The sequence below is a fragment of the Apteryx rowi genome, unplaced genomic scaffold (genome assembly GCF_003343035.1).
Source record: "Apteryx rowi isolate R43461 unplaced genomic scaffold, aptRow1 scaffold_65, whole genome shotgun sequence".
NCBI classification, from domain to species: Eukaryota; Metazoa; Chordata; class Aves; order Apterygiformes; family Apterygidae; genus Apteryx; species Apteryx rowi.
In genome coordinates this window covers 2,580,296-2,606,000 of record NW_020450927.1, presented here as the reverse complement: position 1 = coordinate 2,606,000, position 25,705 = coordinate 2,580,296, and the positions used below count along the sequence as shown (strand labels likewise).

The following is a 25,705-nucleotide window of genomic DNA, read 5'->3' as shown; positions in this document are numbered from 1 at the left end:
CCCCCGCCGGAGCTGCCGTTCCGCGGCTCCTGGCGGCGGCTCCGCGGGGACTGAGTCCGCTGCAGTCACCGGCGTTGGGAGCGGCGCGGTCTGCGGCTCCTCGCGAGGGCTTCGGGGCGCCCCCGCGCGTGTCCGTGGCGCGGGCCGGCGTGGGGAGCGGCTTCGCCGTGGGCCCCGGCCGAGGCCCAGGCTGGAGCTGCGGTGGGGTGCGGTGTCCTCGAGCAAAGGAATCGGCTCGCTCAGACTTTCCTGCGAGTGGAGAGGGGGGAAAAACACAACCAGCCCCCCGAACCAAAGCAGTGTGCGGCACTGAAAGCCCGCAAGTCCGAGCGTGTCCCTGATAACCGGCCAACTTCTCGATTTACGTTTGCGCGATAACGCGTCTGAAGAGCCTTTCGTTATAATGTAAGGTTGCTTGTTCACGTAGCCATATACGGTTATAGCCGTTTTTGTAATTTGATTTAAATTGTGCCAAAAATACCATGCTATTTCTGGGCACAAGGCTCCAAACTGGCAGGCTCAATCTTCTGGGGAGGATTTTATTCTTATTTAAGTTAAGTTTTCCTGTGTTAAATGCTAAATGTCTTTTTTTCAAAAGCTATTCAGTCTTATTCTGTCATTGCCTTTCCTATAACTTTACTGTTTTCCTGGTGCTGATTTCATTTTTGGATAGGAAGATGTTTGTGAATATCAATATGGGAACGAATTATCCTTTTAGTCTTTTAATACATGCTAAAAGGTTACACTTACAGCTTTAAATAATGATTTAATTAAATTTGTTCCTAACTGAATAGTCATTAAAATGAAATCAAGATGACAGATGCCCTTGTGAAGAAGGGTTAACCAATGTTTCTAAGTTAGTATCTGAACATGGAAGGACTCTTCAGTTTGCAACTGTTATTGCTCTCAAAAACTAAATATTTTGACTGGAATTAGTGAGCACAGGGAGCATCGTTAATCTCTGCAGATGTAGCACCATTATTAGCATCACACTAACCTCTGGGGCACAGAGTTATTTTCAATTTCCATACATAAGGTGGATCTTGTATCAAATACTGGCCCCACAGTGCAGCTGCTGAGCAGTGTTGTGCTGTTTGTCAGGTACCAGCCTGCCTTAAATTTCTGGTAAGTATATGAGGGAGAGAGATCTCCTGGCTCTGGTCGAGGAGCGAGAGAGAGCACCCTGTTGCTTTAGACTTATATATATATTTTTTCTTTGGTAAAATAATTTTAAGGATCCAGGGAGGTAGGCAGTTTGCTGAATTTATGATGTGTGTTCTGTTTGCCTAAAGAATCATTATGCAGCTGTGGCAAAATTGCTTTTAATGATGATTATATTTTCTTCTGCTTTGTATTCTCTGCAATCTAGACATCGTTAATTCAGGCTGTGAATTTTACAGCTGGATAAGAGCTTCAAGGCATATTATTACATGGATGTGGTCAGTTATGCTGTCTTCCTAGAGTCATATTGAAGGGAGAAATTCCACTCTCGCTGTGGAATATCACACTTTTTATTTCTTTTTTCTTGTCTTAGATCAGGTCTTGAAGTGTAGGGTGAAGGTTTCTCTTCACGGTGCATGGACGGAAAGCCAATGCGTAGGTAAGACATGAAAATAAAAACTTTTTCTTATCCGAGTGTGATAAATCGTATGACTTTATTTCATAAGTACTTAGACCATAATTTATTTTTATTATTTTTATTAGGATCTCTCTAGGAAAACTAGAATATAAAGCATTTATCTTTATTCCTTAGTTCTGTGTATTTAGTTTTAAGTACTTAAAAGACCAGACTTTAAACGAATATGCTGTTAGGGAAAGAGAGTACTGCAGAGAAGTTGTCCTTTTTTTTTCTTTTTTTTTCCTTTCTCCCTCCCCCTCCCCCCAGTTCACTATCATATTTAAAATTCAATTTTTAATCACTTATGTGTTCTGACTCTGTGAAATAAACTGCCTAGGAATAAATTTAAACTTGATTTCTGAGTATTTTAGGATATTTTACCCTAACTAAGAGTTTTGCTCCTGTGATGGGATGGAGTCTCAGATGAAGAAGGGGCTTCCTCTCCTAATTACAGATGTCAGCTGCTTCAATTCTAATGAGCTGAGGATGTGGCTGAAGTTTAATTCAGGGGAATTCTTGCTCTTGTTATGTCAAAAACGTTCTGTTCTATAGAGGGGGGAAAAATAAAAAGATTGTCACAGTAAATCAGGATGGTGACAAGCTGGCAAACAGGATTATCTGCTAGTTCTAGTTGCTTTTCGCTGTCAATTGCCCATCCCAAGGCAAAACTTAACAGCAAACATATTTTTGCATCTTGAAATGGTGAATGGAAGCAAAGTTTCCCACAAGTTTTGCACCACCAAATGAAGTAAAGAGAATTTGTGCAAATCACCTAGTCTGTCTATACCCTTTAGGATGTTCAAAGTGGGGAAACTATTAAAAGCATACAGCATACAGTTTGCTTTATTAAAAGCAAATATTAATGCAAGAGAAGACAAGCAATTTTACCATATGGGAATATGTAGAGAGATTCTAGCTACAGCATTTGCAGAAATGATTGGTCTGAGTTCTGTACTGTAGCAGGAGGCAAGGAATAAATAGTCAGTTAAACCCTTGTAGAATGACACTATGTTGTTAAATTAAACGAACCCTTCAAGCACAACAGAAAAGACTGTTTGTGCCATTGCTTCAGTTAAGCTAATGAATAAACCGTGGGACGTGACACGGGCATCACTGGCTCTATGTATTGTTCAATATTTTGCCAAGATAAGGACAATGAGGAGCTGCATGAGACTTTTTAAAATGAGTTCCTTTTTCTCCAGAACAGATTAAGTAGCAGACAAGATCTCTTCAATTTCAGTCTTTTACAACTAAGACTGTTTAAATCTTCTTAACCAAAGTAGGGCCATGTTTTTGCAGGTTCTTATGTTGTACTCCATTTATCAAAATGTTTCCCAAAGTGACATCAAATTGGTGACTACCTTGCTTTGTGTTCTCATTTTCTCTCTTTTATTTTTGTGTTCCCAATGGAAAAATTGAGGTTCTAAGTTGTTATTTTTTTATTTATGTCTGCTGTTTTCCACATGTGACATTGAGGCAGAGGATGAACGCACCAAAGTTTATAGTTCATAGGTCTTCTGTGGGTTTGTTCTATGGCTTCAGACTTGCCATCCCAGAGATTGTCTGCCACTCAGACTGGGGTAGTTTTGGTGATGGACAACAGGACTGGGCTGAAGAAACGGAGGTTGACTGTTGTGGCTCTGACCCTGGAGTTTCAGGCAATTTTCTTAATTTTTAAAATTTGTGTCATGGATGCAGACCAGATCTTTCAGTATCTTTTTGTTTTCCCTCCCTCTATGGCAAGCCAGTGTAGAGCATGGATTAACAGGTTTGATAGGCTTACAGGAACTTTATTTTTTTGGACTAGCCCTTCAGCTGAGCTTTGTGCCTAGGTGTGTGGTCGTGCTGGAGTCTAGCCTGACACAGAGATCTATAGTGGGCTGTGGATCTTCAGATCTTGAATACGCCTGTGTGTTGAAAGGGCCTCTGTGTGGATTGTTAAAATTCCCATTTGTTATTCTACTGCTTATTTTAGCAAAAAATGATAAAAGTTTTCTGACTGGATTTCAGGCTCACGGATCTTCTGGGAGCTGGGAGGGTGCTTTCTTGTATCCTTTTACTCAGGTCTCTGCAGCAACATAATACCAGGTGTGAGAGCCCTGTCAGCTGCCACAAAATGAGCAGGCTCAGGTTTATTCAGTACTGTATTAGTAAATATGGGGAGCTGGTGTACAGTACTTGGAAGATGGGAAGTGCAGTTTGAACAAAAAAGGAATTGCAGCTGTTCCTATCAAGATTACAGTAGAGAAAATGCAATGAAGTTCAAACAGGATTTGTCTTGCCTTGGAAATGAAGTGATAGTTGGGGCAGGCTGTTCTTTCTCACTGTCAGGGAGCAGCGAGAGCAGGCTGCTTTGCAGAGGGAGGTGACCTGGAAGCCAGAAGTGACAGCAAGGCAGGCAGGGACCTCATCGACGAAGGGTGCAGTCCCATGGTACCCAAGCAGGGAGGGCAGAGCAGATCGGATGGCAGTAACGAGTGTCAGCCAGGAGTCCCATGATTGTTGGCAAGTCTGTAGTGGGCTGAGTGCAGGGCTGAGGTCAAGCCAGGAAGCCAAGTCAGCAGGTCAGGATCAGAGAGGTACGTGGCCAGGCACAGGCATGCTTATAACATAATTCTGGTAAGGACGTGGGCTTGAGCATAAACGTAGCTCCCAAGCAAAGTGGGGAGGCCCCTGACTACGTTTCTCCCAGCTCTTTCTCTCCCACCRCTTTCCCCAGCAGTCTGGTCCCTGGTTACAGCAGCACCGTATCGGAACTGACCTCGCACACGGACAGCCAAACCCTGCTGATGGGCGAGAGACTGCAGAGCCCAAGGGTGCTCTTGAGCCCTCACGCTCGCTCAGGAAGTTAACTAGCTGCATGGACGTAGCTCTTCCCAAGATGAACTGCAAAAGTTTTGGGAAGTTTGTTGGAAGACCGCAGTAATGACTTCATCTTTTTGCAGATGGACATTGACATTCTTGGTGAAATTGAGAGTTCTCTGGATCTGGTCAGTGAAAAATCAAACTAAATGTAAATAGGAACATATTATTAATATATATGATTAAATAGGATCATTACAGTTCTCATTTTCGGTAATGTAAAATGGTATTGCAGTTAGGTTTGTCTGCTTGCTTACCTAACTCAACCGCGTTGAGGAGGTACATCTAAACCTTGCTGTTTAGGTAAGAAAAGAAATACGTGGTGTTTTTTTTTTTTGTTTTTTTTTTGTTTTTTTTTTTACTAATGATTAGAACTTTAGCTAACTAATTTCTAGAGTTTTGGTTGCCACAATTGAGCATTTCCCCTTAATGGGTAGTGTTTTGTACCTTAATTGGTAGTGGTTTGTGGTCACTTTTGTTGCTTGAGGCAGCACCTTTGGCTGAGGCAAATCTAAAGGTCTTTGTGTTCTAGCATTCTGTGACGAGTTTAGGAAATGCTTTCTTGGTGTATGCATTAAATTCCAAGCTAGGCACTGACAGAAATCACAAGCGGTTTGATTCATTATCTTAATTTGCTACTAAAATCCTTTGCTACTGGAATCCGCTAGAGCAATGTATGATTTTGTTTTCAGCCTGTGACTTGTTCTTATCACAGGCCTTGGATCTGCCTAATGTTTTCTGCTAAACTATGTTAAAGCTTACTTGTACTCTCGCACTAAAACATACATAAACCCCCCCAAAATGCTGGTATCTCTGACCTGAAAGTTAAAGAACTATAAGACAGTATCAAGGAGCATTTCTCTTAGATATCTAGTCTTAGATTTTTTTTTTTTTGAACTTTTTAAGAAGCTACTCTGTGCTGTTGTAAATGCCTGCGCTAATGAATAAAGTTCTGAAAACTGGCATAGCTGAATAAAATGGAGGCAGAGCAGCCTATTTATTTAGCTGACTTAGTGTTGCAGGCTGCCTGTGTTCCCGTTTGTACTTTTCAGCAGTGTGCTGCAAAAACTGATCCTTTGTCAGCTCCTTCTTAATCCCATTGTATCTGCAGATTTCCTCAGCCCTGCATTTTGATGGAAGCTAATCCCAGAATATCTGCATAGCTGAGTGTGAATCTTTTATCCTTGCATACACGTTTCCTCTCTGATCCTCAACTCTCTTTTTAATCACCCTGAGTATTCAGGAGCAGCTCTTAGCTTTGTGGCGGGGGGGAAGGCAGCTAGCCTAGCATGTGAGAATCAAGTGCTGCCTTCTGTCTTTCACACCTCTAAGCTACTGAGTCATCGTTTCATTCTCTATGCATATATATGCATAATGCACACATAATGCAGTTAAATTATTATCCTCGTGGAGATGCATGCCATCAGACAGTGTCCTTTTAATTCGCACTTCTGTGCCTCTGTATAGCAGCAACCCACAGTGCTTAACATCAGCATCTGGTTTGATCCAGGATGGAAATTCCCAAACCCATTGATCGCTAGCTTCTGCATTACCCAGAGATAAGTTATGGGTGAATCAGGAGTGCTAATTTGATTATTATTTTTTCCCATCCATTCGATTTTCTTTAATCATTAATCAGCACTTTCTTTCCTTGAGGAAGGATACCAGCATTTTTTTTTTTTTGGTTTATGTATGTTTTAGTGTGAGAGTACAAAGTTAAGCTCTTACATACTTTAGCAGAAAACATTAGGTGCCAGTGTAGGCACTCAGATGAGTGATGATGGGAACAATGCAGGAATGCCTACGGTTCTTACTAATGAGACTCCTTTTCAGTTAATTTAAAGATGTGTTCAACGGACTCTAATTTGGGGAGAAAATCCTGTTTTGTCCTAGCTAGGAAAGGATTAGGTAGGAAAGGACTAGGATTTCTACTGCCCAAATCCAGCCAAGTAATCACATGTCCTAAAGACAGCCTACCACTTAGCTCTCAATGTCAGGCATGACTTCTGGATGCTGGAGTAGACAAGGTACACCATATTACTTGTGGGGGAATAGTGTTAACCTAATCTGTTTTGTAGGCAGAATCTGTGGCACTCCAAAGAGCTCTTGAGCTGCTTTAGGGCTGTTTTTAGGGGGTCTTTTATGTTTGAGGAAAGCCTAGTATGTCTTTAGGGATCCTGCTTTCCAAAAAGAGGTCCTGTAGTGGAAATAGACCCTCCTTTGTGAGCTGTATTTGCGTGAAATGTTTTTTTTTGTTGTTTGAAGGATGCCTATGCCCTGCTTTGAAGGTGCTTTGACAGAGGGCCTGGTCAAGACGGAATTATAGTAGCACGTGTCTTACTCATGGTTAATTTTTTCTTAGGGGTTTGACATAGATTTTGTTGTGCTTTGGGGGTTTCAAGCTCTTTGGCTTGCTTAGCAAGAGCTAGACTTTGTACAAGGGGATTTTGTCACCACATTTTGAGTCCCTTTCCCCATCTCTTGGTAGAGGGATTAAATTACCCTCTGGCCTAAGCTGCTAAGAAATATGAAAGTAAACCAGTTAGGCAGGTAGGTAAATCTTTAGCCAAGATTTCTTGGGCTTTTGTAGGGGTACCATTGAACTTAGTTTGCATGCGCTACTGTGAGGAGAGTTTACCCACATTGTTTGTGAGGAATTTAGCACACCTTTGAAAATGACTGTCAAGCCTCACAAGGTGGATTTGGGTTGTGAAGGAAAAGTGGGCATAGGAGAGGAGTGTGAGAGGCTGTATAACAGCAAAAGGATTTGTCAGGGGTGTCAAAAAAGAGAACAGCGACAGATATAAAAAGGACAGAGTAGGGATAAAAAACAAGGTATTTAAGGTACAGAGGCGGAACAGGAGCAAGCAGCAAAACCCAGAGGGGAGACCCAGCTGGATCTGTGTAGCCAAGATATGAGGAAAAGGTAATGGTCTGAAACATCTGAATTTGATGATCAAGGACAGGGTGTGGGGGGAATGGGAAAACAGTCTAAGATGCAAGTGAATAATTTGAACTGCTGCAAAGAGACCAGTTTCCTTGTGGTTAGAAGGTGCATTTGACATAATAATGAGAGGAAAGGATGTGAGTTATTTTTTAATTCTTTCCTTCAAGCATGCTGCAAAATGCATTGAGCAGTGGCAAAGTGAAGTTGGATTTCTTTTTAACTCTTAATATGGGCAAAGCGAGGTACTAACAGCTCATAAAGACCAGTGGATCAAAAAAGCTGGAAATGGATAAGATGTATTGAGTCTTTCAGTGTGTCTCCAAGGGCCAGTGCATTCACTGGATAATTCATAACCATCAATATTCTGATACTTTGCTCTGTGTACTCTAATTGCCCTAAATGATGGTTTTCCTTTGGAGTGGGAAGAGGCAAGAGTTCCTTATTTTTTCATTATTTTCATAGTAATTGAAATCTCATTGGTGCTGATGCATCTTTTTAATAATTGTGCATATGATATGTGCCAAAAATTCAAATATGCTCCAACCATCCAAAATGGCATCTCAATTAAGTKTGTGCTGATATCTACAAACTCAGTCCGATTGCTGAAAGTAGAACTAGATTTAATTCTTTTTATTTAGTACTGAGCTCAGTCATAACGTGGCAGTGAAGCCTGGGATGTAGGCAGACGTCTTTGCAAAGTGAGGTCTGAGCTGTGGTGTCTTGGTTCATCCCCACGTTGTTGGGGTGATGAGAATGCTGTATTGCTGCAGAAGGACTTGGGGCAGTACTGYGTGCCCTCTCGTTCTCTCATGTTAGTAGCATACAGAGAGCAGAGCGTGATCTCTCATCATTATGTTAGCGTGGTGCTGCTGTGCAGAGGAGGATTTGCACTTAAGCTGTGGCAGGGCTGACGTCCGCTCCGGAGCGTGAGGGCATAAAAGAAAGGTTCCTGAAGTCTTAAAGGAGGACAGCAAGGAGCTGCAACATTGCACATGGAGCTGGGAGTGCAGTACTTTTTCTCTACTCTGTATTGGAAACCTAGTTTACATATCCCCAAATGGGTCCTCATTTCTAAAGTTATCTTATTTATTTTCTTCCTTTTGTGGTATGCTGACAGTTGCAAATACTTTGATTGTTTTGACTTTTTCCTGGTTGGTCTAATAATCCTGATTGCATTCTGCAGTTCTTAGTCTGTCACTCTTGGGAAAGATTAAACTTCTTTTGAAACCTGTTGGGGAAAGTGGATTGTGTCAAAAGTGTCCATAACTCAAAATAACTGAAGAGGTAATGATTAAATGGAGATCCGTGAACCTGAAAGATATTTGTGATAGGCTGCAGGGCACTTTGTTACTGAAGTCTGCATGGCAGTTTGCCACGTTCAGATATCACTGTGATAAGTGGCCCTATCAAAAAGGTAGGTGGAAGAACAGAGAAGTTTGGTTAAAGCATATAACTGGAATTCTTTACAGTGGAAATCCATCTCTGGCTCTGTCAAAGAAAACTCGTATGACACTGGGCAAGTCAGTTCATCATCTCTGCTTTGAGTCACTACCTATGAAATGAGGATAATGTTTCTCTACCTCACAAGGCTGTAATGAGGTTCAGTTAATAAATATGTACGTGTACTTGGGTATTACAGCAGTGTGTCATAGAAAGCATATAAAAATAGATATAAATATAAGCCTGTTTCAAATTGGCATTTGTTTATTTCTAAGGACACTTTGGTTTGAGACGGATTCCTTTTTCATGTGATCACGTGTGTTTATTTCCACATTCTAGCTTGGGCTGGGGTCACTGCTGTCTCTGTGTTCATAGCTGGCACGAGTCGTAGAGCTGTAGCTGGTGTTTAGTGATAAATGAGTTGATGATGGTCCTGTCTCATGGCTTGCTCCGTTGCAGGTGTACTAGTACTCGACCAGGAGAGACCGGAATGGACGTGACGAGCCGTTGCACACTTGGAGATCCTAACAAACTGCCAGAAGGGGTGCCACAGCCTGCTCGCATGCCCTACATCTCTGACAAGCACCCTCGACAAACTTTGGAAGTCATCAATCTTCTGCGGAAGCACCGGGAGTTGTGCGATGTGGTGCTAGTCGTTGGCGCTAAGAAGATCTACGCCCACAGGGTGATTCTGTCAGCCTGCAGTCCTTACTTCCGAGCCATGTTCACCGGGGAGCTGGCAGAGAGTCGGCAGACAGAAGTAGTGATCAGAGACATTGACGAAAGGGCCATGGAACTGCTGATTGACTTTGCGTACACCTCTCAGATCACTGTAGAAGAGGGAAATGTCCAGACCTTACTGCCAGCTGCTTGCCTTCTCCAGCTGGCTGAGATCCAGGAGGCCTGCTGCGAGTTCCTTAAAAGACAATTGGACCCTTCCAATTGCCTGGGCATCCGAGCTTTTGCTGACACTCACTCGTGCCGAGAACTGCTGAGGATTGCCGACAAGTTCACGCAACATAACTTTCAGGAGGTAAGATGCTAGTGTACTGGAATCATGGTGAARAACTTGTGAATGTGCCCTGTGAGAGCCTTGGCCAACTCCTGTTTTGTGTTTCTTTCCAAATCCTGCCTTTCCCCCTGCTACATATCCTAATATCGATGGGTGCTAACTGTAAGTTGGGGAAGAGAGAGAAGACGTACTTGAAGGACTGTGCTGCACTGGTATTTTGTATGTGATCTGTAGCATTTCTTCTGTTAGAGTTCTGCTGTGAATGCCCTGTGGAAGGCAGGGCCACAGGCACTAGTTGGTGTTTGGTGTTGTGTGTGGCATGGTTGCGCAATGGTGTGACGTTCCACTCTTCGTTCAGGATTCTATGTGATTGGAGGGAAGAGGAGTATTAAAAACATACTATCAATTAAAAAATGAACAAAAAAATTGGGGTTGCGTTTAGGTACTGGAAACGTGGGTGTATGGAGGAGAATACAGCAGTTTCAGTGGAGTCTTCAACTCCCTTTGCTGAAGCAGAACCAAGCTTTTGCATTTATTATTCAGCAGAATTCATTTGAAAGTAATTCAAGTGTGTAGTTTCATAGCTCACCCAAGTCTCTTTCACTTTCTCAATTCTTCCTTGAAGATTTCTTGGGGAAAAAAAATAGCCAGCTACAAATTCAGGGAAGAATCAGCATAATAGTGTGGAATTCTGTGAACAATACTCAGATGATAAAAGAGGTTTTTACTTACTCATTGCACCAAGCTGCGGAAAAGAGACCAACATCTGAAAATGGTGTCATTCCTGAGCCCTGGTTGAAAGGGCAAGAACATATGTATGTTTTGGAAACAGCTGCTTTCTAGAAGGAGCRCTCTAAGCATGAAGGTCTGTTCCCCTGGTAGAGAGATTTGTGTCTTACCTTCCCTAGACTCTGCACTTTTCTACCCTTGGAACAGGTAGGCTGCTGCAAAGAAAACTCTTCTTTCTACCTGCTTACAGGTCCTTTCCAAAGGGAATAACTCCAGAATCAACTTTTGATGCTAATTTAGTTTCCTCAAAGAAGTGGCAGCATGTAAGTGCTGTGATTGATTGCAGCTTGCACACTTTCATTTTTTTTTTCTTCTGGGAAACAGACTAGAATTGTATTAATTTCAGTCAGGTAGCACTTAATAAAATCATGAGCAGGAGCAAACACAATTGAACTTGACTGTTGGATRCACTGAAGACAATACTTGATATATAATTGAAGACACATGACATCAGCATACTCTTAAATTTGCAGTAAATATGGCTTTCCTAACCATAAAGACTAGAAAAAAATGACTTTGCTATTTAAGATGAGAGCTTGTTTTTTGTAGAACTTGGTGATTTCCCAAAAGCCCTACATTCAAGCCCTACATTTTAGCTGGCCATTTCATGTGCTCTGTGCTTGCTCTGCATTTCTTTTCTTCTGCAGTTTTTTTTGGGAGCAGGATGGTAACCAGATGGTTGTTTATTTTCAGTGCTTGGTGGTTTTAATGGTTAGAGCTATGTTCTTCTCATTATTACATGAGTAGGGCATACTTACAAGCCTCTAAATAACTTTTTTTTTACAGCACAACAATTTTGTATTTAAATGTTTTAGCATTAATACATGCAACTGGAATCTGACACTGTTAAGAGCTGCTTGCTATGGGGTTCTTTTCTCTTGCAGTCCGTCAAAGGCAGCTTCCTGTCTTCCTTATCCCTGGGAAAGCCCATGCAGGCAAAAGTTTTGGGCTCTAGAAAACACTCTTCCCCTCAGAGATGGTACAGATTATAATTTACTTAACTAAATTGTTGCATCCAGAAAGCAATTGGTTAGATTAGAACGCTACCTACTTGGCCTGTGCGGGTGGTATTTAGCTGTCCCCTTCAGTGTCCCAAGAGTTTAGCTGCTCTTCACCCCTAATGATGTCTACTTTCCCTTCCCTTATTTCTCTGCAGACAGTGGTAATGGTGCAGCTGGTTGGGATCGCTGCCTCTGCTGCCACTGTAGTTTTCATCTGGAGAGTGGACTGGCGATCCCTTCTGGAAGCCARTGACTTGACTGCTTCATCCTCCTCCATGTGGAGGTTGAAAACTGATAAAAAACGTTCCCTCCTCTGCAGAGGCTGTATGGGCATGCTTCCTCCAAGCTGGCCAAAAGGGAAAGGAACATGAGATGGGAATCTCCTGGATGGCAACGTAAAACATTAAGCGCTAGGCACTAGGCCAATCCATGCAGTTACTTTGAATGCAGTCTGAATTGCTTCATGTCCTCTGCTGTGTTAACCTCTAGTTCTATTAATTTTTATGTGTATTGCTGCATTACATCATTAACTTCTTGGTAAAATGTTTCTCCAAGTTTTCCATTCCCCTCAGTTTAATGTGTTGCCTAAAACCCCTAGTGAATCTGGTGCACGCAATGCGAAATGGTTCTGTTAACAACTCCGCTGTACAAAAACAGCCTTCATATTTTTTGTTCGATCTCTTGACATCTGTATGAAGGGAAAAAAATATACATAGAGATAAACAACTTGCACTTTGTTTCAATAGACAAAAATTGTAGTCCATATTGTATTCTTTGACATTTATTCTGTCTGTATGTAAATGCAGTAGTGAACATAATACTGTGATTTTTTCTGATTTTGTTCAGTACAAAAGAGAAAATGATGCCCATCTGATTTTTGTTTAGTGCTGTAAGCTTCTAGCAAGCAAGTAGTCAGACCATTAATATTAGTCAGATAATTTTTAGTGTCCTGATAATTAAGCCAAAAAAAAGACTGAACACTTTAAATATTTATTTTACTGTGTAAACTAACAAGTTGCATAGCAGCAATGACTGGGTTTGCAGAAGTGCTAGCAGTATTTTGAGGTCTGTGAGGTATGAGAGTGTTTTGTGAGGGTGGAAGGAAGAGTTTGGATGACCGTCCTTGGCTCGTAAATGTTATGTCCTGAGCCTCTATTTTCAGACTCTGAGGCTGCATTTACAAATTGTCGAGGTAAGATTTAGGCACAAGCTAGTCTTTGTGAAAGAGAGGGAGACTGTGCAAAAATGCTGACATGGGTCTTTGTGGCCAGCCCAGTGTTTGCTGTAAGGCTGAAGAAGTGTGTGAGCTAACTTTGTTGTGACTCTTGCTGCTCCCTGAAAGCCCGTAGGATCCCGGAACAAAGTCTGGTAACTGACCTTGTTGTCGCTTGTGTTTCTTTTTAGCAATATCTGCTGTTGTCAGCAGCTTGGCTATTTTTTGCATATTCATTCAGTGTTCTTGAATCAGTTCTTTAAGTAATTAAAAGAACCACGCAGCTGATTCCTGTTGAGATGATAGTATTAAAGAGAATGGATTTCTCTTTTTGTTTATGCTGCATACCCTAAAATAGGTCATAGAATTGTAATGTGGTCGCAAATGAAGGGAAAGGCCAGTATTCAGGTTTTTTCTGTCACTGAGCCTGTCCAAGATTCCAGGCTGCAGACCGGGAGTGCTTGCGGGCAGGCTGAGCTGGCAATCAGCAGTCAAACCGCTTCTGCGGCGCTCTCAAATTCGTGCGTCCTTCCCGTCTGCCGGCGGCGTGGGCATGAGGCAGGGCTGCGTGGGCATGAGGCAGGGCTGCGTGGGCATGAGGCAGGGCTGCGTGGGCATGAGGCAGGGCTGCGTGGGCATGAGGCAGGGCTGCGCGTTAGCTCTGCCGCCGCTCGGGGCAGCCTCCGGGCTGCGGGCTGACTCACGGGCGCGGCGCGGCGCGGCGTGTGAGCGTAGGGTCCTCTAGTGGCAGCTCAGGCCTCCTGGGGAACTTGGGCGCTATCTTGGGTACTGAAGGAATTAACGTGTTCGCAGATTGTCAGCGGCTTGAATTTCACAAGAGACCAGTCCTCGGGGCCTTAGGAGGCTCCGAGTCCCTCTTAAGTGCATTTGGACTCGCGCAAACTCTCCGTATATATTTAGAGCAAATGAAGGAGAGACAGGATCAAATGAGTCCATCTCCTTGTCCTGAAATATTGGCTGTTCTGCTGCAAATCAGCATTCAGGAAGATTTTTCCATGTTCTCTACGATGCCTCTGGTAACTTGTTTCTAAGACTGTTATTTTTGTGCTCTATTTTGGATTCATTGTGAATAAAGCCTCTCTATTCTGATACTGCTTTTCTGTCAAATATTTACCAGCTGCCTAACGTTTTTATTTCTGCTTAAGTATTACACATGGCAAATGAGGAGGCTGGTTTTAAGTAAGGGCTTTATTTTTCTTAAATTCTGAAACCTGAWCAGTGCATTATGTGGCTTAACCCTTCAAAAACAATCTACAGAACTTTTATATAAAAATTCCCTTTCACTTGCATCACCATCTAAAGGTGTCTTTTGCTTTGTTGGAGACTGCATTCTGCTCTGTGCAGAGAACCCTTCACTCGGGTTGGTGTCAAAAACAGTGGAAGTTATTTGGCACTTTGCTGGATCCATCCATTGGGCTCTAACTCAAGTGAGCTGTCTCTCCTTTAGCCTTGCATTGAAGTGCAGGAGTGGCAAATGGTTCTGGTGCTTTGACCACTGACCTTATGTTTTTCTTTATTCCTTTCTGTTTAACCAGGTAATGGAGAGCGAGGAGTTTATGCTGCTTCCTGCCAATCAGCTCATAGACATTATATCCAGTGACGAGTTAAACGTTCGCAGTGAAGAGCAGGTTTTCAATGCAGTGATGGCCTGGGTGAAATACAGCATTCAGGAGAGAAGACCCCAGCTGCCACAGGTAATCTGGAGCATAGTAACATGTGAGGCTGCTTTATCCAGGGGAGGACAAATGAGGGCAGAAATCATGGTGCCACAGCAGTGTCACAGTTCTGAAAGTATGTGATGCCACAGTAATTCTCTCTGATTTCCATATGGGTTGGAAGACTTTCATTTTCCCCTTCATCTAGGCTGAAAGTAGCAGTGGCCAGACACTTCGGTAGGGGCTTTATTGAATTGTTTCCAGGTAGGACTTGCCAAACAAGATGGTTYCAGCAGTCAATCCAGACAAACCTGCCTGGGTTGCTTAGGGTACTGTACAAAAAACGTAGTGGAATTGAGAAAAAGCTTGTCTTCATTGGAGGTATATTTTTAGCCTTTGCTGGTTGATTTATGCCTCAGCCCTCATGATCTTATACTGGAGCTTGTCAGAATGTTTTTGTTGAAATACGATGTTTTGTCTAAAGCCARAGCATTTCAGAAAGATGTATCTATTCTGACAAAGCTGTCAGCCAAAAAAGCTTCTAAAGTCTCAGGCTTTCTGATCAAAGGAGGTGAGAGACTGTCTGCCTCGGCTTTTCTGCTTTGGAAATAGATGTTAAGCACAACTTTATTTAATGGAAAGCTTTTGAAAATTGTTAAAAAGGAATTGTTTTCCTCAAGCTAGCTTATTAATACTCATACAGCTCTGCCTTTTGTAGGCCCCTCTGTGTATAGCCGGTTACGTCTCTAAAGTCTAAGCCTTTGTGAAAGAGCTGTTATTTGTTATCATTCATTTATTATACAGTACCACTTACATTTAAGACAGCTGACCACCTCTTAATTGATGATAAAACTTCTAACTAAGCTAGTGTTTCAGACAAATGTGTTGGCATCTGCAGTTTTGTAAAGGTTTTCAATTGATAGCCTGTTTTCAGTGAATTGTCCCATTTAAAAGACTGACAGGCTGTTGGCTATCTGCATTGACGTACTAGACAACTAGAATGGCAGTTTGGATATGTAAATGATCATGYTGTTTGTTTGCCAGAAGAATTGCTGTTTATCAAAACTTGCTAGCCAATAACTAAATAGCYGATAATAACTTATTTCTGTTCGGCTTCTCCCTATATCTGAGGGGGTTTGTGTTTTTTCTACAGYGATGCTTTTTTTTTGGTGTGTTGTAGGTCCTGCAGCATGTCCGTCTGCCACTGCTGAGTCCCAAATTCCTTGTGGGTACGGTGGGCTCTGATCCACTTATTAAGAGCGATGAAGAATGCCGGTAAATCTCCTCACTGACTTACAGAATGGGATTTCCTTGTATGTGGGTGCCTTATTTGTACCTGTTCTCTGAAATTGTGTTGATTTGCCAGTGGTAAATGGGCATTACCTCACAATTTCCTCTTTGCAATTGGGAGGAGATGAGATGCAAGAAAATGTTTTCTATTTGCATAATAATCAGTATGCCCTAGAGGAAGTTCTTTTTTTGTTCTTTCAAGTTTTCAGTGAAATAGCAAACTTTGAGTATACGGTTTGACTTTCAGGAGAATATCCTTCAGTGGATTGTTTTCCATTTCACCTTTTTTGTTTCTGTAGTCATGGCCGTTCAGTACACCTCACTACTTGCGTGGCATTTGTGATCTTGTCATGGCTTAAAGTAATGTTTCTGTATCTGAAACATCTTGCCTTTAATAAGTGAAAGAGTACTCTGGGACTGGAGTCTGCTATTTCCCACAATGCTAGTGCAGGAAAGCTGTAATTTCCTTCCCTCATGGTGTAAGTCTTGCCTTTCTGGTTCTGCACAGTTCTGTTATCTATAAAGCACTCAATTTTTGTTGTGCTTACTGTAAAATTGTTCAGTGGATAGACTCAGCTGTTCTCTTTCTGAATAAGAGTTTACGTTGGAGGAATTCCACATTTGTAGAGGGAAGGAGGACTCTTTTCTTTTTTGTTTTATTCAAGGGTTTGGAATATTAGGATTAGTCCAGGTGACAAGTCATGAACGGATGGACAGTGTGAGCTGGCCAAAGCTGATGGAGAAAATATTCATCAGAAGGGTACTATCTCCATCTATTGGTCATGTGTGTGTATTATGTATTTGTGTGCTTTTCAATTCCTTTTTTGTTCCTAGGCAAAACCATTGACTGTTAAGTTTTAGCTTGAGGCAGACTGGGTTTTTCTTTTCTGCATTGTAAGCCTGACAAATCTCTCATCATGGTCTTTCTATCAATCTTTATTACTAGTAATRTCTAATATTAACACTGGCCAAATATTGATACTGGTCTACCACTGTGTTGCTGTAAACAACTGATGAATACTTGTCAGTGTACGTTTTAACTACAGCTATTCATGCACTTATGTAGTTTATGAATAACTGAAGTGCATGACTAGTGCTGGGTGCTCTTACCATCAGTTTTGATTTGTATCTTCTCTTGAGACTGCTATTGTGTGAACATCTGGAATTAATATTTTCCTGTCTTGCACAGGGACCTAGTGGATGAAGCTAAAAACTATCTGCTGTTGCCCCAAGAGCGGCCACTGATGCAAGGACCAAGAACTAGACCACGCAAACCCATCCGCTGTGGAGAAGTGCTCTTTGCAGGTGTGTATAGCTCTTGCTGGCTTAGGTCAGGAGATTTAAGTCTATGGGTTTTCTGGTTATAGTGCTTCTGTAAGACCAGACTTTGCAACTTCTTCTTTCTGAAGTGACATGTGCATTAATATTTGGTGGTTTGAGCTAACTTGCACTTTCTTATTTATGTGATCTCTTTGGTGCTGAGTGCCACAGCACTTTTTATAGACTAGTACTTCCAAACTCATGTTAGTCCTTTTGAAAATCGCACTCTGTCTTCTAATGGTGGTCCTCAGGATGAGTGACTCTGAGAGGTGGGCCTCCTGGGTTAAGGCTGACAAAGTCCAGAGGAATTATTTAGAGTAGACATACGCGCAGTATGTGAACGTGATGCATTATCATGACACTGTTTCTTGTGTTTGGTTCCTGCAGTGGGGGGCTGGTGTAGCGGGGATGCAATTTCCAGTGTGGAGCGCTATGATCCTCAAACCAATGAGTGGCGGATGGTGGCTTCCATGAGCAAAAGACGCTGTGGTGTTGGAGTCAGTGTTCTGGATGACCTCCTCTATGCTGTGGGAGGCCATGATGGTTCCTCTTATCTTAACAGTGTAGAAAGGTAGGTCTCCATAGGGCTGATGCTCCGAGTGTTGACTCTGAGTATTTAAACCTGGTGTAACCTCTTAAAAATGGATCCATTTTGCTAGCTGTGGTGATGTTTTGCTGAAAACACAAAATTTATATTACTGCTATCTACATTTCCTCCTCCCTTGCCTACCACTTCAATATTGTATTGCTGTACTGCTAAATTAGGATTTCAGGCATACCAGCTTGTGTCATGTTATCCTCAGCTTAATGAGCCAAGACGTAATCTTTGGTATAGGGAAGGAATATGTAAGAGGTAGGTTTCACTGTAAGTGATGGGAGGAGTGATGGTCTCTGTTAACCTTCTTTTGAAATTGTTGGTTCGTTCTTAGCATTGCTGAGGAAGGTGAGGTTACGGCATGTATTACTTAATGTTGAGAGAAACATTCAGGCGTTTTGTTGTGGAATGGTGACTAGAGAATTAAGGAACCTTGTAAATACTTTTACAGAAGAAGGAAAATAGGTCAGATTTAGACCTCTGAAAGATGTTAAGTTGAACAAGCTTTGTTAAATTTCCTGGTTCTGGGAGCTACATATTGCCAGTCCCCATGCCTTTGAGCCATGTTACTCGAGCACTCGTGGTGCTCTAAACCTCGGTCCTCTAACAAATCCAACAGCTGTACAATATATCTCCTTCCTTCCCGAGCCTCCCATTCTTTCCACATATCTTCTTACACACTCCCAGCTTCCCAGATCAGGACCCCAGCCTTACATCCCCCATGTCCTGCACGTTTTTCTACTGCACGCCATACTTCCTAGTCTCTGGGTTCCCAAGCCAATCCAGTTCCCTCATCCTTGTCTAGAAGCACAGGTCCTAGTGCTGTCTGAGTTCTTGTGCGGGCTGCAGAGAACATGCAGCAGAATAGCTCTTGGCGCTGCAGTTTGCACAGAGGCAAGTTACCACATGTCAGCCAGGCCCTGGTAACCTGCTCTCTTGTGAACCTGTGGCTTTGATCTTCAATTTGAATCATTTCAAACTGCAGTTTGAACATCCCTGGAATAACAGGTATTGGATGCATTACATCACCTGAGGCCTTTCATCCAACTTCCTTATAAATAGCTGAGTTGCAGTTCAAGCTCAAGATAGGCAAGTTCCACTGCCCCAGTAGTTCCCAAGCACGGGAGAGTCTGAAACTTCCTGAGACCAGCAACTTGTGCTGTTTGATGTTTTTTTCTAGATATGATCCGAAGACCAATCAGTGGAGCAGCGATGTGGCCCCCACCAGCACCTGCAGGACCAGTGTTGGAGTTGCAGTTCTTGGGGGCTATCTCTATGCTGTGGGTGGCCAAGATGGTGTCTCCTGTCTCAACATTGTGGAAAGGTATCTTAAAAAAAACAAATGATGGGGCACAGGGAGAAGAGGGTCTCTTAGTAAGGTGCAGATGAGCTTTAGAGGAGGAGGTAAATGCTGTACAGATTTCATGGGGATTTTTGTTTGGAGACAAATAAGGGCAGTCTGCCTGTCCCTTTGTGAAGATGTCTATGCCTTATTGAGTATTGGTGTTTATTCTTTTGCCAGGTACGATCCGAAAGAAAACAAGTGGACTCGAGTGGCTTCCATGAGCACCAGGCGCCTGGGAGTGGCAGTGGCTGTGTTAGGGGGCTTCCTCTATGCAGTGGGAGGCTCTGATGGAACTTCTCCTCTCAATACTGGTATACCTTTTGCTGTCCCTCACTGCAGTCATACTTGTCATGGTCTCGTTTTTTTCTGTCCATGGTGTCCCTGGATGGCGGTTGAATATTTTAGTGATCAGTTTGCTATGTGTTTCCTTCCTTTGAACATAATTTTGCTATGCAGTAATTCACTCTAGGTTTCTAAGTCCTTATTACCTGGTTGTATATGTCTTTCCCCCCCCCTGCCCCCCCCCCCCAAAGAAGCTGCATCTGGCAGTGTGTCCTGAAGCCAATACTTTATTCATTTGCTGAACAGCTGCAAGTGCATCTTTTTCCTGCRATAGCCCTTTATTGCTATAGGAAGGAGGATGCCATAGGTCACACTACTGCACGATGAAAATGCAGATCAGTTTGTAGCATTGGCCGGCTCATTCTTGAGTGAAGCTGCATTATGTGATTTTTGACTATGTAGCATTCCAGGAATTGGAGACAGGAGAGAGAACAGCCAGCCTTTTATAGAAGGAGAGCGTTAGAGTGGGTGATTACAAATTGGTACATCGTATTTTTAGTGTGTGGGAATTGCAGTGTCTTGCAGGTTGAGCAATGCTTTGGATGCAAGTTCAAAAGTGCTAACTCCCACTCTCCACCAACCCTGTTGTCCAAAGATGTGTCATTTCCTCTGCAGTGGAACGCTACAATCCTCAGGAGAACCGCTGGCATACGATTGCACCCATGGGGACGAGGAGGAAGCACCTGGGCTGTGCAGTATACCAAGACATGATCTATGCTGTGGGAGGCAGAGATGACACAACAGAGCTCAGTAGTGCAGAGAGGTACAATCCCCGAACCAACCAGTGGTCTCCTGTTGTGGCCATGACGTCCCGCCGGAGTGGAGTGAGTTTGACTTGGTTTGCCTGCTTATGCCATGCCTAACCACGTAGTGAGAGCACTGGGTAGACTGTCATCTTGAGATGTCTCTCTTGCTTCCTCCATAACTTCACCCCTCCTCTACAAGGGAAATATTTGTAAAAAAGGCAAAACTCTTCAGCAAAACTAGAGGATGAAATAGTAGTGGTGTTGTACCATGGACAGTCAACTGTTTAATATGTCAGAGGATGTATTAAGTATCCAGTAATCCAGTAATTTTTGAGGGTCTTTTTAAAATAATTTTGGTCCCTTGTACTGAGGGACTGAAAYGGAGCTACTTAGGCCTGAAACGGAGGAGTTCCTTCATTTTTCACTTGGTGAAGTAGCCATACTTAGTGTGGGGGAACTATTAGAGAATAGTATCAAAATTAGCACCTGGGTCTTATCCTGTAACGCACTTTGGATGACTCAGAAAATGAACGTACCTGCTTGCACAGAAGAAAGAGTTCAGAAACTGGGCAATTACTTGTTTAGATACAAACTTCTAGTTAAGTCTTTTTCATTGCCGTGTGTGATGTGCGTGGGAACAGTTTCCAGGCTTTTACCTAGAGTGTTGCCTCTCTTCACAGTATCATGTGGGTATGGGGAATGACAGCTAATCCTCCTGCTTTCTGCTGACATGTGAACAGAAGATTAACATAGTGTTTTAAGTAGTCATAGTGTTTGGGCAGATGCAAATGTTATGAATATTTATCATTGGATAGTGGATTATATAGTAAAGAGTGGCTTAATTCTGTCTGCTAGTATTTCAGTGTCTGAGGCAAGCATGAATCATAACTTGAGCAAGTACTGTTTTGGGGGGCAGGGAACATACACTTATTTTYCTCCTCAAAGCATGTAGTACATAGTTCCTTTGTAGTTGCTGATCAGGTGTTCACTTTTCGTGAGCTTCTATATTTGCTTTTTGTAGAATTTGCTAAATAGATGCATCTTTTTCTGCAGGCCTTCTGAGTTCTYTTTAACTTCCTCAAAGCCCAAACAAAGACCCTTTTACATAGTGTTCTTGCCTTATTTTCTGTGCTGTGTCAGGGTATTTTCACTGGACGTGATCTTCCTAGACAACAGGACAACTTGAGATTTCAGTAACTTTGTGCATCTGTAGAAAGACATAATTGGAAACAAGGCCAGGGTGCTTATAGATGGTTCAGGTTCCAGCCCTAGAGGAGCAGGCCAGGGGGTTACATATGGTTCTCCTTCAGTTTAAGCAAGTGTTCCAGGCTGTAGGCTGGTAGATACTATGGTGTGTGTGTCGTATTTTGTCAAGAAATTCCATGCAGGGTATAATAAGCCTTGACTGATAAAGGTTTAGGCTCTGATGTATCTGTATGTATTCAAGTAGTTCTAGTTCTTGTAGCTGGTAAAGGGAGCCCTCTGCTTTTTCTCTAAAAGATTCTCTATTTTGTGATCTGTATCTAACTTTTAATTTGCTATTATTTTAAATGCAGTGTTTGGATTATGTGGCATCCTGTGCCAGTATGTTCTAGTTAAATGTGTTATAGGCTACTTTGTTTATCCTTTTTCTTCCCCCAAAACCTCTACTGCAGGCTGTGCCTTTCCCCAAACCTAATTATTGAATACCTTTCTATTAATATTTCCATTTTAACCCTTGTTTTCAGGATATGTGGTAAAGCATCCCAGCTAAATAAGTACTATCTGTGATGGTTGCTTTCCAGGTTGGCCTCGCAGTGGTGAATGGACAGCTAATGGCAGTGGGGGGTTTTGATGGCACAACGTACTTGAAGACCATTGAGGTGTTTGATCCAGATGCTAACACATGGAGGTAACCTTAAGCTTGAATAAGTGAAATAGTCAAATAACAGCTTCCAGCTGTAGCTGCTTCAGTCCAACCAGTGGCTGGAGCTGTTCCAGCCAAATTAGAAATGTGACATGCGACATCAGGCGGAGCTTGGGTGCAGTAGCCAGCATAACAGTTATGCTGTGGCTTGTTGGCTTACATGAAAGTACATGGAAGAGAATCACGTTCTGAAAAACTGGGAAGTGGTTAACTTCCTTCATCTCCCCACACCTCATTATTCCTGGTTCAGGGCTGAGAAATAACTACGTAAAAGGGATACTTGCTGTTCACAGCATTTCACTGAATATTGCTCTTGTGTTAGGCTTGTATCTCTGAATCAGTGGTGCTTGGCTACAAACCCCCTCCCTAACAAGATAGCTTTTCCATATAATCATGGATAGAAATCAAACACTTTAATATCCCAATACACCATCTAGGTATGGCATCCCCACATCCATGACTATTGGAGTAATGGGCAGTTGAGAAACAGTCTTGCAGATTTCAGCTTGAATTCTAGCCATCAACTCCATTTTAAGTAAAACAGAAATGGATTTTTCCATAGTGTTTTTTTTTTTTTCCCCCTATCTGAGGATATCGACAGATTTAACCAACATTTGGGAAATAAAGTCTCATTGCATCTTTTGCAGGTAGGAAAATGCTGCGTAGATAGGTTACTGAGAGTTAGAGAAAATAAATGACTTGGCAAGTTTGCTGGGTAACAAGCAAAAGACAATACTAAAATCTAATTTGTTTCTAAGTGCTGCTTTTGAACTTAAAAAAAATGAGCCACACTGAAACAGATCTGCCCCTTCTGTTTATTTTGGACTGAGTCTGCTCTTGCTTCCCAATAAAAATAAGCTTGCCCTTAGCAGAAGGAGCTCACAGTCATGGTGTAGAATTCAGCCTACTCATTTTTGGCTTTCAAGCTGAGGCTCTGATTTCCAAATCTTTCTGGAGGAGCTGAAACAGAACAGTTTGAGCCTATGGTGTTCTTCACCTTTATATCTGCAAAACAGCCATTAGAAGAATTTTATTTAATTTATAAACTGAGGTGATAGGAAATTCCCAATTGGGAAGAACTTGCCTCTCGTTTCTGCCAGCAGACTGTAGAGGCACAGAGAGGAATATGCAGCTGAAATGAGTAGGATACTGGAGCCCACAGGGATTAGATTTCCATAGGAAATGCAGGCACTGTTTCAGTAACATATTTTGGAGAAACAGATGGTGCTTGGGATGTGTTACATCTTGGTGAGATCAGCTGAATGTAGGGTATTAGAAATGTAAAAGAAATTAATTGAATTGGAAATAGCAAACCTGTCCTTGCTCCTGTGTTACCCAAAAAGTAGCCCAGGGTAAGCTACAACCGACAAAGATCCTTTCTATCTTGCATGTAACCAGACAGAAAGTAAACGATTACTTAAGAAACAGAGAACAGCTGAGCATCAAAACAAGAAGCAATTCCTGTTTTTCTAGAGAAAGATATGAGCAAATACATTAGAGTTACCTTGGAAGTTTGTACGCAGACTGCTGCCCTGCTTAGTCATTGTGAGCCACTTTAACCGAAGGCTAACCATGCTTACAAGGGCTGGTTCGCTCTTTCCCAGAGTAGTTCCATGAAAGAGCTGAAGCAGTGTGACCGCTGGAGCCTTGTCTTTGCAGGTTGTACGGTGGAATGAACTATCGGCGGCTGGGAGGAGGCGTAGGTGTTATCAAGATGACACACTGCGAATCCCATATATGGTAAGCATCAAGAGGGAGGGAGATCCCTTGGTTCTCATTCCTAGAAAAACTGAAGAGACTTCTTGACACTGGACCTCTTTGCAGCTCTAGTACAAATGGTCTAGATCCAATGTAACTCTTTGCCAGTGACTCTTTCTATCAAATTATAAAAGTGACTTCTGTGAGTGTGCGCCCAATGGAAGACCATGTTGTCAGACTCCAGGGAACCACTGGACAAAAGTAGAAGTGTTGCTTATGTCCTTATTTTTTCTAAATAGTCTGCATTTTTGAATAAACCAAACTGTAAAAGTCGTTATAGTGTAAACAATGCCGATGTAGGGACTACAAGCTATACTGGGAGTCTGGCAAGAGGAGGGTTTCCCTGATTTCCCTCCTACTGCGAGCAGTAGACATGGCAGGCGTGCAGTGGGCGAAAGAGGAAAGTGATACAGAAAACATTGCTTTTGCCTTATTTACAGAGAGCTTCAAAAAAGTACTTGACCTGCAAGGTGCCACCTTTGCACAGAAGCTTGTCTGTGCACAGAGTATATTTATTTTTTCATTTAATTTGTATCATGTATTTTCTTTGTATCACTCACAATGATAATTCCAGCTTTTTTATATGCATATATATGTGTGCATATATATATTTTATATATGTGTATGTGCATGTGTATGTGCGATTTGAATTTTGACAAGCTGATGGTTAGGGCAGGGCTATGTCCTGCAAGATATTGTGGTTCCAACCCTTGTGGTATGTATTAGGATCTCTTAGAGTACAGGAGAGCTATGAAGATGGGTGCCCCGAGTATCTTCTCAGTCTTGCTGGAGGCAAGAAGTAGAACTGGAACTCTCATCTATCGACTGAATCAGTGAAGTGCCCAAAAAGAGGGTGAGAGTGAAAAGGATTTTAAATGATGCCTTTTTACTGTACAGTGTATGGTACAAAAGTTCAGCTTTTGTCTCTCCCCTCCCCTGTATATGAACCTAAAACTAGTTATTGCTCACTTATAAAATCCTTTTCTCACACTGCCTGTGGGATATCAGTTCTTGTCTGAAGCTGGTATGCAGGTACCATTTGTTAATTCCGACTAGCCTAGATAAATGCTCACTTCTCAGGTTCTTGCTATAATGGCAGACCCACAGTCAGCTCCTGCTGCAAAATGCTTAGACCAGCGTCCTCTTAGCTGCCCTCCCGCCTCTTGTCTGCGTCTTTAGAATTCCTGTTGTAAAACACTGACCATGATGAGATGGTGCCCATCCTTTTAATGATTTTTATGCACTTTGCCTGTGTTTGTTTTAGAGCAGGGAAAGGTATGAGGCTCATTAAAGAGACTTTGGAGGGGAGGGACTGTTCACTGGCACTGTAACTGTTATGTTTCAGTGAGTGCAGAGGCACCTGGGGCTGGGGGGGCGGAAGGAGCAACTCTGCTCTAGACTCAAGGGTTCTGACGTGTTTGCCTGTACTGAAACTTCCACCCACTACAAAACAATGACCTGTTGCACCTGATATAACTTTGGACCTTACTAAATCTGATTTTTAAAGAGAAAGAGGACTGTAAATTCTTGAGATGAAGGAGGCAGTGCTGACATCTTAAGTTCTTTAACGTCATGGTTTGATTCATGTAACTCGGCATTTTAATGTGCTTGAATATAGTAAAAATTACACTACAGTAATAAATGGGTCATTCAAACTTTTTTAAAGGCCCCTCTTTTCCCCTAAAGGTTGGTATTCTTGTGTTTACATATGAAGATCATTTGCACCTTTACAAGGAAAAACAAGTATTCTGTAAACAAATGTTTACATGTATCATTTATGCTTTTTTCTAGCATGAGTAACTTGTATAAATAGTGCTACCTTAATAAATTTCTTCTATGCTGTTC

At 42.3% G+C, this 25,705-nt stretch overlaps 1 protein-coding gene across 6 annotated transcripts; it reads left to right on the top strand.

The window, feature by feature from the left end:
• The first annotated feature begins 109 nt into the window (after positions 1 to 109).
• KLHL20 (kelch like family member 20) lies at positions 110 to 25,705 on the top strand. 6 transcript variants are annotated; one of them, XM_026084728.1, is made up of 12 exons: positions 110 to 405; positions 1,535 to 1,600; positions 9,327 to 9,900; positions 14,439 to 14,597; positions 15,739 to 15,833; positions 17,038 to 17,153; positions 17,556 to 17,739; positions 18,944 to 19,087; positions 19,286 to 19,419; positions 20,066 to 20,274; positions 21,981 to 22,087; positions 23,762 to 25,705. In XM_026084728.1, the coding sequence occupies exons 2-12, from the start codon at positions 1,578 to 1,580 to the stop codon at positions 23,844 to 23,846; spliced, it is 1,830 nt and encodes a 609-aa protein (XP_025940513.1). In that variant the 5' UTR covers positions 110 to 405; positions 1,535 to 1,577; the 3' UTR covers positions 23,847 to 25,705. The 6 variants fall into 6 exon arrangements, with proteins under 6 accessions (XP_025940513.1, XP_025940511.1, XP_025940510.1 ...); XM_026084726.1 differs by lacking the exon at positions 110 to 405 and adding an exon at positions 4,341 to 4,608 and having other exon boundaries at positions 1,553 to 1,600; XM_026084725.1 differs by lacking the exons at positions 110 to 405; positions 1,535 to 1,600 and adding exons at positions 3,629 to 3,706; positions 4,341 to 4,608.